This window comes from Anolis sagrei, chromosome 4 (genome assembly GCF_037176765.1).
Source record: "Anolis sagrei isolate rAnoSag1 chromosome 4, rAnoSag1.mat, whole genome shotgun sequence".
Taxonomy (NCBI): domain Eukaryota; kingdom Metazoa; phylum Chordata; class Lepidosauria; order Squamata; family Dactyloidae; genus Anolis; species Anolis sagrei.
In genome coordinates, this window is record NC_090024.1 from 162802935 (window position 1) to 162817103 (window position 14169).

At 41.9% G+C, this 14169-nt stretch overlaps 1 protein-coding gene across 2 annotated transcripts in view; it reads left to right on the top strand.

Moving 5' to 3' along the window:
* The first annotated feature begins 1258 nt into the window (after positions 1 to 1258).
* The window catches only part of NEGR1 (neuronal growth regulator 1), a 624711-nt gene continuing 611800 nt past the window's right edge, over positions 1259 to 14169 (top strand). The window contains exon 1 of one of the 2 annotated variants that reach the window (XM_060773729.2): positions 1259 to 1969. In XM_060773729.2, the coding sequence (XP_060629712.2) occupies positions 1443 to 1969 (527 nt within the window). In that variant the 5' untranslated portion in view covers positions 1259 to 1442. The remainder of the gene's footprint in view (positions 1970 to 14169) is intronic. The other variant, XM_060773730.2, reaches the window with a different exon arrangement.

Consider the following 14169-nt stretch of genomic DNA (forward strand, 5'->3'; position numbering starts at 1 on the left):
GAGATGTAGTGCATACGCACACACACTCAGGTGTGGATATGCCAATTCTGTGTTGAGGGGAAGTTGTGGAGAATACGTGTGTGTGTGTATGTCCTTTCCAGTGTTTGGGAGGAGATTTAGTCTTGCATACACACACACACACACATTCTCCACAACTTCCCCTCAACACAAACATTGGCATATCCACAACCGTGTGTGTGTGTGCGCTATATCTTCTCCCAAACACACACACACACACACGGGTGTGGATATACCAATGTCTGTATTGAGGGGAAGTTGTGGAGAATGTGTGTGTTTGTGTGTTCCAGTGTTTGGGGGGAGATGTAGTCCACACGCACACACACTCGGGTGTGGATATGCCAATGTCTGTGTTGAGGGAAAGTTGCGAAAAATATGTGTGTGTGTGTGTGTGTGTGTGTAGAGAGAGAGAGAGAGCAGTATTTGGGGAGAGATATAGTTCATACACAAACACACACACGGGTGTGGATATGTCAATGTCTATGTTGAGGGGAAGTTGTGGAGAACACCTACGTGTGTGTTAATTTTACTATATATCCTCAACTCCTCCCTCAAAATGCACACATCCACGCGGTAAGTGGCTCTGCTAAAGTGTGTGCCTTGAGGGGTAATTGTGGAGATTATATTGCGTGTGCATTAATTGCATATATTTCCACCCCCCTCCCCCCCGACATACACACACACACACAGGCTGTAGCTATGACAATATGTGTGTGTTGGCAAGTTGTAGGGGATAGATAGAATATTAATCCACAAAACGTGTCTGTGTGTGTATGTATATGTATGTATGTGTGAGTGTGTGTATATATATATGTGTGTGTGTGTGTGTATATATATATATATACACACACACACGTTTTGTGGATATGCCAGTGTGTGTATGTGTTGGGAAGTTGTGGAATATATATATATATACACACACACATACAACATACACACACACACATATATATACACACACACACATGTACATTTCAATTATGTGTGTGTGTATGTACACATTCTCCCCCCCCCCCCAACACACACACACACACACACAATGTGGCTATGCCACTGTGTGTTTTGTTTTGGGGACAAATTGTGGGAATATACGCATCCCACGCTACCTGCCCAACTCTCCTCCCTGCTTAAGAGGGGCAGAGCCCCTCATCAGCCGGGCCCTCTCCCTCTCTCTCCCTCTCCCTCTCTGCCTCCCTCCTTCCCGCTTTGCTGGGCTCCATCATCCCCACCAGCCAGCCCCACCAGCCAGCAGGACAAGTTGCTACGGAAACGGCTGCATGGCAACGGGCTCCGAGCCTGGGGTCCGTCTGCTGCTGCTGCTGCTGCCTGCGCTTCTGCCTCCTCCTCCTCCTCCTCCTCCTCCTCCTCCGCCGCCGCGTTGCTGGCTGCCTCCTCATTCTCGGGCGCGCTTCCCTCCTCGCTAGATGGTGTGCGAGGCACCCGAGACCAGACACGCTCCGGACGCGGCGAGAAGCGGCTCGAGGAGGCAGCAGCAGCAGCAGCAGGGAAGGCACGCCGGGAAGGAAGGAGGCAGGCAGGCAGGCAGGCTCGGGCGGGAGGGTGGCCGCAGAGGAGGCGAGAGCAGCAGGAGGAGGAGGAGGAGGAAAGAGAAGGAGAAGCAGCCAGGCGTCGGATCTATCCTACCCCGCGCGCCTTTGGCCCCTGGAACCCCACAGGAAAGAGGAGGAGGAGGAGGAGGAGCACGAGAGCCACCGCCGCCCTTGTCGTCGTCGTCGTCGCCGCGAGGAGCCGGAGCGGAGCCGCGTCGGGCAGGCATGGACATGATGCTCCTGGTCCAGGGCGCTTGTTGCTCCAACCAGTGGCTGGCCGCCTTGCTGCTCAGCCTCTGCTGCCTGCTGCCCTCCTGCCTCCCCGCCGGGCAGAGCGTGGACTTTCCCGGGACCGCCGTGGACAGCCTGGTGGTCAGGAAGGGGGACACGGCTGTGCTCAGGTAGGACCGCCGGACAGACACTCCGCCCGACCCCTTTTTGTTTTGGATTTGGTGTGGGGGGGGGGGGGGACTCTGCGTCGAAGTTGGCCGTTGTGGCCCCCCACAAGGCGCGAGTGGGGCTGAAGAGCGTGGAAGAGGAAGAGGAGGACTAGAAGAGTTCCCCCCTCCCTTTCCACTTCGCAAATAACTGGCCTCTCTTTCCAGGTGTGGGGTTCTGAAGCTTAGAGGAGAGCAAGGAAAGAAGTCTCTTGCTTCATCCCTCCCTTCAAAATATCCCTCCTTTTCTTTCCTCCTTTTAAGAGGCGGAAGAGTGGAAGAAGAGGGCTTTCTCCTCATCCCCTCTTCTACAATACTGCTCCCCCCCTTCCCCCAGATGTGGGGCTTATAGAGAAGAGGAGGAAGTCTTCCTCCTCACCCCTTCTCAAAATGTTCCACATGTGAGGAGCTCAGCCTAGAGGAAGAAGAAGGGAACTAGAAGAAGAGGTCTTTACCCTCACATTCTCTTCCACCGCCCCCTTAATCCTCACATAAGTGGGGCTCTGGAGCTTAGAGGAGGAGAGGGAGAACAAGTCTTTCTCCTCATCCCTCCCACCTACAATAGTGCCCCCCCTCCCCCCAGCTATGGGGTTCTTGGAGAGAAAGGAGAGGAAGAAGTCTCCCCCCTCACCCCTCCCTTCTACAATACTGCCCTCCCTTTCCCCAGGTATGGGCTCTTAGAGAAAAAGGAGAGGAAGAAGAAGTCTTCCTCCTCACCCCTTCTCCTCATAATGTTCAATATGTGAGGAGTTCAGCTTAGAGGAGGAAGCAGGGAAGTGGAAGAAAGAGTCTTTCCTCTCACATTCCCTTCCACAACCCCACCACCACCACTTTAATCCCCACATACATAGGGCTCTGGAACTTAGAGGAGGAGGAGGAGGAGTCTTCCTCATCCCTCCCTTCAAAATATCTCTCCTCCTCCCATATATGTGAGGGGCTCAGCAGCTTAGATGAAGAATGAAAGAAGAGGTCTTTCTCTCTCCCCCCCCCCCACCCCTTGAAGCAATCATTTCCCCTTTTTCCCACAGGTGTGGGGTTCAGAAGATTAGAGGAGGAGAGAGGAGGGAGATGACTTTCTCCTCCCTTTGAAAAACCAGCCTCTCCTCCCCACACATACACTTACATGTGGGGTTCTGGGGTTTGAAGGAGGAAGAAGAAGATTAGGAGAGGTCTTTCTTCTCACCCTCCCTTTGGAAAACTTACCACCCTCTGCCCCCAAGGTTTGGGGCTCAGAAGATAGGAGGAGGAGAAGGAAGAAGTCTTTCTCCCCACCCTTCTCTAAGGAAAAATTAGTCTGGACCCCCTTTCTTCTCAGCCCTCCATTAGAAAATCCTACCCTTTCCCTCCCTCCCTGCTCTGCAGCAAAATGGGCCAAGCTTTCCACTTGGCACAGAGACTTTGACTTGGTTATAGGGCAGTGGAGGAGGGTGACAGGAGGAGGACCCACCCCCTTTCCAAACTACTACCTGTGTCCCCATTCAGAGGGACACCCTTTTCTCTCCTCCTGTTATTGCTCCTTCATTAGAGCCCCCAACCACCCTAGCCTCCCTGTAGATACAGCCTATTTGTTTTTACTGGTTTTCTATTTTCCTCAGTGGAATTAAAATATACTTCCACTCCTCACCCACTTCCTCTGCCGCTCCCTGAAATGCCCCACTCTTGGTGGATCTGTGGTACTTCGCTCAACTTTGGAGGCATCTCCCTTGGCTGCTTGCTCGGTGGGCTCTGGAACACTTATCGAATGTAATTGAGGGAGAAGGAGGAGGAAAAAGCAGATGAGACATGCAGGAGGGTCTCCCCTTGGACTTAGTTTTTGCGCTTCCCCCTAAAGCATCTTTCTCACACTCCTTGTTAAGCCTCTGAAAGCTGTAATGGCTCATCGGAGAGTAAGCAAGCTCACCCACTCTCCTCCTCCCTTTGCACAGCTTTATGAAAGCAAAGTGGCTGCAGTGCAGAATAAGCTTTGGCAAAAATATGCCTCCTTTTTTTTTGGAGGGGAGGGTGAAGTTGGTATCCAAGGCAGATATGATGGGAGTAGTGTGAAAGACCCCTTTCTTCTCACCCGCCTCTCCCTTCTGTGCCGGTCCCATCCAGATGCTTGCTGCATTAGCACTGACAGTGCAGTTTTACGCAACTGAGTCCTGTGCTATGGGATACATACATTTCTCCAGAGGTTCATTCAGAGCTCCAGCTGTAATAAGCAGCCAGTGCATACCCAGCACAGTACTCACAGACCTTATACAAGAGAGGTGTTTTGATTATATTCTTAGGCTGGTTCCAAGTGTTTTGAAAAGCACCAGTCTATGCTGCAAAATAAAGTGACAAAGGTGCTTTTAAGAATACAGATTACCATTTGTCTTGTAATTGCAGAGCCCGGTGCTTAATGAGTTCTCCTTTTGAAAGGGTATGAAATAGTATACAGTTTGTGACAAAGGAATCCAAAAAGGGTCTCTCTTCCCTCCCACCCTTGCTTCAGCAGTGAACAAACACAAATGGTTTTCGTTTGCTTTTGGAATGCTAAGTTTGTTCCTACAAGTTGGAATGGAAATCACTGATGCTTGACTTCATTTCAGTGGGATAGTGCCTGATGTTTGTAACAGGATCTGCAGTACAACCTTTCTGATGACTGGATATAGCACTGCTCAGCAGTAACAGTTCACTGAGGATACAGAGAAATGCATACACACCACTTAACATCCTTAGTGTTTTTCCTGATGGTTTTGTGCAGTAGAGAAACTACACTACAGTTGATAATGATTGCATTGAAATACTTGTATTTAAAAATATCTCTTTACCACAGGAAGACTGCAGACACACAGCAGTTGAAATGCTGTTTACCTTCCATACAGTAACAATCCATTTGGGTTGTACAACATTTGCTTATTATTAGCAGTTAATTATCTAATGCAGGTTTGTCATATCTTTTACTTTAATTTGTATTTTCATCAGTACTATTCTTTCAGCTAAAGTTTCAGTTAATATATTGCCAAAGACAGTATTTTGTCTTGCTGGGGGTAGGGTGGAGGTGGGGAACTGAACTGACTTACTATTTACTTATGTATCATATACATTCAAAGGTAGTATCTGCATCAGTTTTGACCCTGAACCATGTGGTCATAAACTGGTTTGCTTGTCACTGATTGACTAGGTTCATCAAATAACACAAGGAGGTTTGTTTTGGCAGTATGCAAAACTGCAAAATAAAATGCCTAAATACAGCAGAAGAGATTTGTTCATTGATTCAAACTGTGGCATAGTCAGCCCAACTGTATTTGTTTTCATGACTGTTCTCGTGTGGCAGATGCTGGGAAAACATCGAGTGCCTATGCACCACTGCTTGACATATTTTCCATTGGTAGTTATATGCTGTAGTTACACTCCATGGTTTTAGAATAAATTGGAATATACTCTTCAGTTTTCTTATATGGTACTGCAAACAGCAAGAATATGCAACCATGCCTATTCTGTCTTTCTGTATTTGCATTGCTTCCAGTGTAAAGAAAGACATATATCAGAGTTGATGAGCTGAGTTTTCCCATTTACATTTGAACTCAGATGAATACTAGTGATTGCTGAAAGGGGGGTATTCTTCAACACCCCCCCCCCCCCCACATTTTAAAACCAAGCAGTAATGGTGTCTCTTGGTGGTAAGAATTATTTTTTTTATCCCTAGAGCATTTCTCCCCTTAGGCCTGTGTATTGAAGTAAATATGCAACACTTAAATGCAACTGGGGCTTTAGGGTTAAGCAGTAATTTTCATCTTGTAAGATGAAGGGGCTGTTTGTAAAAGAGCTTTTTCAAGAAAGAAAAACTGTCAGTAGGGCACCTTATATAATTTTAGCATAAAAGGGGATAAGATAGAACTACTGAGTGGGGGATACCAAAGTTGATACTAAAACTGCTGGAAGATCTGCATCTTTTCATAACAGCACATTTTGCACAATTGTGTGTATTACCTTTTGTGTTCATTGTGAGAGAAAAGTTTGCATTCTTTGAGCCAATTTTGCAATGTAACTACATAGGAAATGGAGGAACAACTTGAACATCAGATGCTAACTCTCCAGTGCTTTTTGTAACTGTTACCCTAACAAACAATCCACAGCTTCAGTGAAAACACATAAAACCTAAACGACTTTAAATGAATGATATTCCATTAAAAGCTGCTTTTGAAGTGTCGTATCAGGAGAGGCATTTTTCTCCAACTGGAGAGAGGAATGGTGGCAAATTATATTTCAGTTACACTATAGTAGATGTTTTAGACTAACACATGCTGCATTATGTGGCGTTTGTATTATGTAATTTCCCAACATTGTAGTTGTATCTCATTTCCATACAGTTTTAGCATCTCTGACTTAATATTTTGGTCTTTAGTCAGCACTTTGGTTGCTTATTCAAAAGAATAGTGTATTAAAATATAGGATAAGCAAGCATTATATTTATGTAGTTGTTGAACTCTTGAGAAGCTTTATGTGGTTGACAGGTTGGCTAAGATCCAACATGTGTATGTCATGGTATATGAAAGTCAGATTATATTGGTAAAATCTACTGATGTGTTATTGTTAGCACTCTAACAAGCATGACTTTAAGTTGGCTATCATTCATGAATTCCAGGGCCAAACTTTGACTACAAACTGTGGTAAACACCTTTTGACATTTCAGTGCACTGTGTGCATGTTGAGGGTGTATGTGATAGAATAAAGGCATTAAGCAGAATAGGGTGTGATCCTATGCTGAGTAGAATATATTTGCTCCTGAGGAAATAGGGATAGGAAATAGGGTTGTAGACGCTTTTCAGATCAATCTCCATTTGGCCCTCATGCTATTACAGCTGTAATCCTATGCGTGCTTAACTTGAATAAGCCTTAATGTACATAATAATGTTCATGTCAGATCAAACATGCATCAAATTTCACTGTTTAAGGTTGAGATGTATTAGTATTGTTATAAATATTGTTCTGGAATTATGCAAACTTTCTCCTAGCTGTCTGTACATTTTAAACATGTTGGATCTGCCTGTAATCTCTGTTTGAAAGAACATGTCTTTTAAAATAGAAATGCTCTATTGCAGTGGTTCTCAACCTGTGGGTCCCCAGGTGTTTTGGCCTACAACTCCCAGAAATCCCAGCCAACTGAGTTTACCAAGCTGTTAGGATTTCTGGGAGTTGAAGGCCAAAATATCTGAGGACCCACAGGTTGAGAACTACTGCTCTATAGGATATTCCCAGGTCCACAAAGTTAACCATGATTTTTGGCATATTGCATTATACTATTGCAGTGCAGACAACAGAATGCTCTGAGAGATTAGATGGTGTTTTGAGTAATGTGATAATGGTGGAAATGAGAGGTTTCTTGTTAGAATTCCTTGTTATATGAGGCGTATGGCTGGAAATTCTAGTTTGTACCAAATTTTTATTCAGGCAGATCTCGCTGTCTTTCTGACCTCATGGACCAGTCCATGCCAGAGCTCCCTGTCGACCATGGCCAGCCCCAGCTCCTCCAAAGTCAAGTCAGTCACTTCAAAGATACCATCCATCCATCTTAGAATCATAGAATCATAAAATCATAGAGTTGGAAGAGACCTCATGCGCAATCCAGTCCAACCCCCTACCAAGAAGCAGGAAAATCGCATTCAAACAGATGGCCACCCAGCCTCTGTTTTAAAACTTCCAGAGAAGGAGCTTCCACCACACTCTAGGGCAGAGAGTTCCACTGCTGAATGGCTTTCACAGTCAGGAAGTTCTTCCTAATGTTCACGTGGAATCTCCTTTCTTGTAATTTGAAGCCATTGTTCCGTGCCCTAGTCTCCAGGGCAGCAGAAAACAAGCTTGTGCCCTCCTCCCCATGATTTCCTCTCACATATGGCTATTATGTCTCCTTGCTCCTGGTCTGCCTCTCTTACTTTTATAGTGTAACGATAATCATGAATGCCATGTAGATATCCTTTCCTATTCTCACAATGTATCCGTAATGAAATGTAAGGGCTGATGTGTTGATTGCTTTTGTTTGGTTTGGTTCATTTTAGTATTGTATTAGTGTTGTCTACTTCCACCATTGCATGTCTTGCTATCCTTGTCATCTGTAAATATATTTTTCAATCAGAGATCAAAGCTGTCTAGTCAGCTTCCTTTTACAGACACAATACATGGATGGTGGAAGTCAACGGCAAAACAGAGATGTGAAAGTGGTGGTAAGGCCAGCAAGTAGGTTTCCACTTCACTCTAACTGGTGATTGTAATTGTGGGAAGTTGAACTGAACCAGGCGTTCTCTATTCCAAGGACACTGTGTAACAGGTAAGAAGTTTTCTCTCCTAAGGAGGGAAAAAGAGAGTGTTTCCTTTCAACCCACAACACTGGCTGACCTGGCACTCCGTAATCCACAGTGCACTATCTCAGCTCACAGTAATGTATTGCTGTTGAGGGATCCTCCAATATCTAGGCCTGTCCTCTCCAGTGCCTTGACCATCATGATGACAGACATTTGTCTAGATCAGTGGTTCTCAACCTATGGGTCCCCAGGTGTTTTGGCTTACAACTTCCAGAAATCCCAGCCAGTTTACCAGCTGTTAATGTTTCTGGGAGTCAAAAGCTAAAACATCTGGGAACCCACAGGTTGAAACCACTGGTCTAGATTGTACAGAACTAAAGTTACATACATGCCTCAAAACCTTCAGTCCAGATATCCAGTGGTCTCTTCAGAGTTGTTCTTGGACATTTGTTTTTGGTTGTTTGAATACAAGTAAAGCAATGATTTTTCAGCCCCATAAATGACATTGATTTTTTAGTATTATATTTATGTGTAGGAGCCATAGTGAAATGCTTTGTTTTCTGTTGCTCTACCAATCCAATTTAAAGTGGGGGCTCCACATTTCTTTCAATTGCATGATTTGTAAACTCCTGGCATATAGCTTGCACATGTCTGTGATAGAGCAAATAAGGATGCTCTTTTTGGAGATGTAGATAAACAGAAGATATGAGACACTTGTGCTTCTTATTATGCCTGTAATCTTTGAATCCTCTCTCAGACTGCAGCGTTATACAAATCTACCTGGATCATCTCATTAAACTTACTTCTTAGCAGATATATCTAGAATTCTACTGTTGTAAGTAGTACTAACTGAAAATTAATTAAGATTTATTAGTGAGTATCATGAATATTGGTTTCATGTCCTATTTCTGAGCTTCTGTAATATAAGTTCAAATGATTGGTTCTAGCCTCTCATTCTTTCTGTATTTTGAATAAAATGGTGATTTACATAATGACCTTGTTTAACTTCCTTCATCAAAAATGAAAACCACAGATGCAGACACTGAATTATTTGAATACAGTGACATAACTTCTTAAGACATCCCCTAAGGCATTCAACAGAATTTAGGCTAGGCTGTTTATTTAAACAGATTTTGTTTATTACAAGAATAGCTTAACAAAAATTGGGTAAACTTAACAGTTACCATTTCGAAATTGGATAGACATTCTCAAATGGGCCTAGAGCTTGTTTAGAGGACACACAATGCAGTCACAATGATGTGGGTTACCTAGAAAAAGTAAAACTGGAAAATAATCCATGAAATTTTCAGATAATATTCCCATGCTTCAAATAATGTCATCTCATTTAACACATTTGATTTAAATTTATATAAAGACACATCATTTTGTGTAGATGCTGTTTTGCTGGAGTATTTGTAATACAGCAAAGAGAATAGCATACAGCTCACCTAATAAAAAGGGACTGTACCTGAAAGGGCATTGTTAAAGGATGCATGCATCAAGATAGTTCTCCTGATATATCTTACATTAACATTTATTTTGCTGAGGTATAGCTGTAGTACTTTCAGCTTAACTCTCCTCGCCTCTCCTCACCTCCTCATTTCTCCTCTCCTCTACTTATCAGTTCCATTTTAGGTTAAAAATAACATCTACTGTAGATGAACATTTTATTGCAGTAAAGCAGTGGTTCTCAAACTCTGCTCCTCCAGATTTATTTGTTTATTTACTGTACTTTTACCCTGAAGGGAACTCGGAGTGGCTTTTAAGATGGCAATATTCAATGCCATACATATAACAGATATATTATACACATACATTAAAATAATTAAAAATTTAAAACCGAAAACGAAGCATATTAATACATTACATTCATACATTTAAATCAACTACTAAAACCTCACAAATCCAAAGTCATAATCCAGAGGCCATTCCAATCATTACACTTACTTCATTGTCACATATTGCACTGTCTGTTCTCCAAAAGCTTGGTCCCACAGCCAAGTTTTCAGTTTCTTTCTGAAAATCAGGAGGGAGGGAGCTGATTTAATTTCACTCGGAAGGACACATGCAAGTTTTGGAATTCAGCTTCCACAGTTCCTAACAGCTGGTAAGATGGCTGGGATTTCTGGGAGCTGAAGCAGAGTTTGAGAAACACTGCACTAAAGGATAGATGGGAGTCTGTGGTTTGTCTTGACTGCTATTACTTGTGACTGAAAAGCAGGCTTCTTTTGTGAAATAAAATAAGCTTAGCAGTGTTCATTTGCTAGTCTATTCATCTGAGTTATCAGAGTTTATTAATGCTTATCTCCTAATAAGAGTTATTAGAAGTCCATATTTAGCCTATGTAAGATGATTGAATATAGTATAAGAGTCCAGACAACAGTAGATAAAAACAGAGAAACAGTGTGGAGCATTTTAGTAGAAAAATATAGCTGTCAAATTTTCTCTAGAATTTCCCACCCTGTATCTCTGTATACCTATATCTTCACAGGAGTAGTGGATATGGGTCTAGGTGCCCCTGACAGGAAACCCATCTATGAACACTACATGTAGAATTCCACGATGCAATGAAACTAGGATATAAATCAAGTGAGAAGAAGAAATAAAACTATTAAATGACATTGAAATAGGAAAAATGAATTCTTTCCACCTGCTTCCTCACTTTTTGAAGATTATTTTTCATTTTGAACAATAAGTCAAAAAACTTTGCCCTTCTCTAATTTTCAAAAAAGAAAGATGTTCTCAACTTAAACCAGAAAAAAATCTGTCTACTGAGTGTATTCTCAGTCAGAGCACTGCTCCATGTAGTTACTTTCTACATCCAAAGAGGTGAAAGTGAGGTCCTCAAGATATGGCTAGGCTACAATGTCTTCCTTCAGCATTGCATTGCTTGCCTATCAGTGATGGGAGTTGTACTCTAATAACAATTGGAAGGACACACATTCTTTCTCCTTGAACTACAATATATGGCAGTTACTGGTTACTGTTTACGAGGCAGAACAGGAACTGAACATCAAACAGTTTGTATCTAAACTTTGTGCTCTGTCCTGTGCTATAAAGCCTATACAATTTTTTTGTGCAATCGGCCAAATGACAATAAATAATCTGGGTTTGACATGGGACTGAAAGGAAGGCACAAAAAATTAACGAATGCACCAAAATGCATATTGATTTGGAATACAGATAGGTTGGATTTGAGAGCTATAGAAATAGAGAAGATAATTTACCTGTGAAGCAATCTGAAGGTTACAAAAACTGTGAAACTGCAAGATCTTGGATATTTGAATGGAGAATCAATATAAGGTTGCCAGTTGTACAGTATTGACTTTTATTCATAATAGTTGAACAATGAGCTTTGGACAAATGGGTACAATTACATGCTAGATATAGTAACAGAGACAAGTGATTTAGTGAAACAGGCTTGTGTCTTCCTTCTGTGTTTATGGCTCATTACATTAGAACTTGGAAGTTTAACTGTGGGGTTCAGAGGTCTTATTCTCAAACTGTGAAAGAAAATGGTGAAATTATTTAGGGGATGGTACAATAATTTTAATTTCACAAGTTACAAGTGGCAAAACCTTTGCCAGAAAATAGATATGGCTTCAAGTCCTGAGATATTTGGCTGTGTCATTTCAGCTGTACTCTACCTCTGCTGAGACAAATTGTTTCTTTCTGGACGACACAGATAATTCACTCTTTGTGGGGAAAAAACTGTCAGAAATGTAATTGTGGCAGTCCCCTTCTACTTGTAAACCAGTTTTTGCCTTATGTGTTAAAAAGTTTGGAAGCTATAACCAAAGCACTATGGCATTCTGGGAGATGGATTTTCTTTCTGACAAGTGTGAGATCTTAACATTGAAGACAAATCAAGAGTAATGGTGTCTTGAACATAGTTTATAGTAAAATATTTGTTAAATGATGTCATTAAGAATATCCAATTATATTCTGGTTGGATATATTTTCTATTTTGTGCTCTCTATATATAGCAGAACTTTTGTGGTTGCAATTCTCACATCAGTGGAAATTAGCTGTAATCGTCACACAACAACAACAACAACAACAACAACAACACTTTATTTATATTTCGCCATTCTCACCCCGAAGGGGACTCAGGGCGGATCACAGCACGCATACACAGCAAACATTCAATGCCGCTTTGTATAGACAATATACAGACAAACAGAACAGGAAGGAGATGTTGTCAACTCAGTGTCCAGATGTTTTTGGTGCCAAGGAAGGTGAGCCCAGCCTCAGGGGGTCAGGACTCTATGACGAAGAGCCGTCAGGACTTCCTCCTTCCTTTTTGGTCACCCAGCATTTTCTGATCTTCTTTCTTTATAGCGTTGTAAAACACCTCTCCCCCTTTTAGCGGTACCTAATTTCTCTAATTACAGCTAAAGCTGTTTTTGAACTGCTTAGGTAAACAGTAAGCAGGGCTGACAATCGACCACTTGCACCGACCCGGGGCTTCGAACTTGCAACCTTTTGGGTGACAGATCTTATAGTTGCTGGTGATTTACCAGCTGTGCTAAACCTCCAGCCCATAACATTGAAATTAACAAAATATTTATTATTACAACATCACCTTCAATAAGAAATATTTTGTAAATGTTATGGATATTTAAGGTAGATGACACATCTGTTTGTGGCTTAACTTCCAATCCAGTGCTATAATAGTGAAGATCTAATCTGCATCTAATCATTCGTAGATATGATTGTCTTACTTCTGATGCTCCTAGATATATTTAGTGCTGTACCTATTTAGGTTTAGCTCTTTTTCAATTGTAAATCAATTTATTTTTAATGGGATCAGTTTCTGTACTGTAGTTTGCATTTGTAGAATTGTTAACAATGTGAGCTTTTTTGCAGATCATTCTAGAAGATAAATACTTTTTTGCCATGTGTAGGCATTCAAAATCTAGAAGCTGTTTATGGAAGATTTCTTCAGTCCAAATCTTTGCCAATAAAGATACAAACATCTGGCACTTGAGCCCATGGTTAAATTGTCCTCAATATGCTATTCAATTCATTGAATTAAAAAAGGCCAGGATTTTCAATGATACAGTACGAAAGGTTTCCTAACCAGAAAATCACTTGAGTAAAGAAACAAGTTGCTTAGCACTTCTTTGTATGTATCTATTGAAATTTTTGCTAAAGATAGTTGGACGGTCTATGGAAGAAAATTTGCTCAGCACTGTAAGAAATTACTCCCCTTGGGAATGGGCTGCAGTTCAGTCAAGTGTATCAATATCTTCTGCCAGCATGAAGTCCCAGAGATTTAATGTCAGCCTTGACCTGCCCTCTCTCCATTTTATTTTCAAAAACTTGTCCTTTTAATTTAGTAGTGTCTATTTAAAGAAGGACACCATGTTTTATGAATAGGACCAAAGTGAAAAAAAAGGCCCTCTGAAAAAAATCAGTGAATAAAACACGGAAGATGTCTAACAAAAAGCAACTTTTAGTAACTCTAATCTGTAGAAATGAATGTGAGGAAATGCAATCCAACTATATCTGATGGGGCACACATTTCTTCCTCCTGTTTTATAGTAGCACAGCCATTATAGAGTCAAGTATTCAAAATTTGTATTATTAGTTAGAAGTAGACTCCAGGCTTTGAAGTTTCCTTTGCTGTGCTTTTTAGTTTCATTTCAGTGCTCCACCCAACCAGGTATCAAGATATTTTTGTCTTCCAGCAGTTAGAATAAAGAGTTTGTTTATTCTACATTTGTTATTATGAGCAGAATAGGACTAGGCAATACATATTAAAGAGTCTTTTTTTTTGTCATGTCATGAGCGACTTGAGAAACTACAAGTTGCTTCTGGTGTGAGAGAATTGGCTGTCTGCAAGGACGTCCAGGGGACGCCTGGATGTTTATGATGTTTTATCAGCCTTGTGGG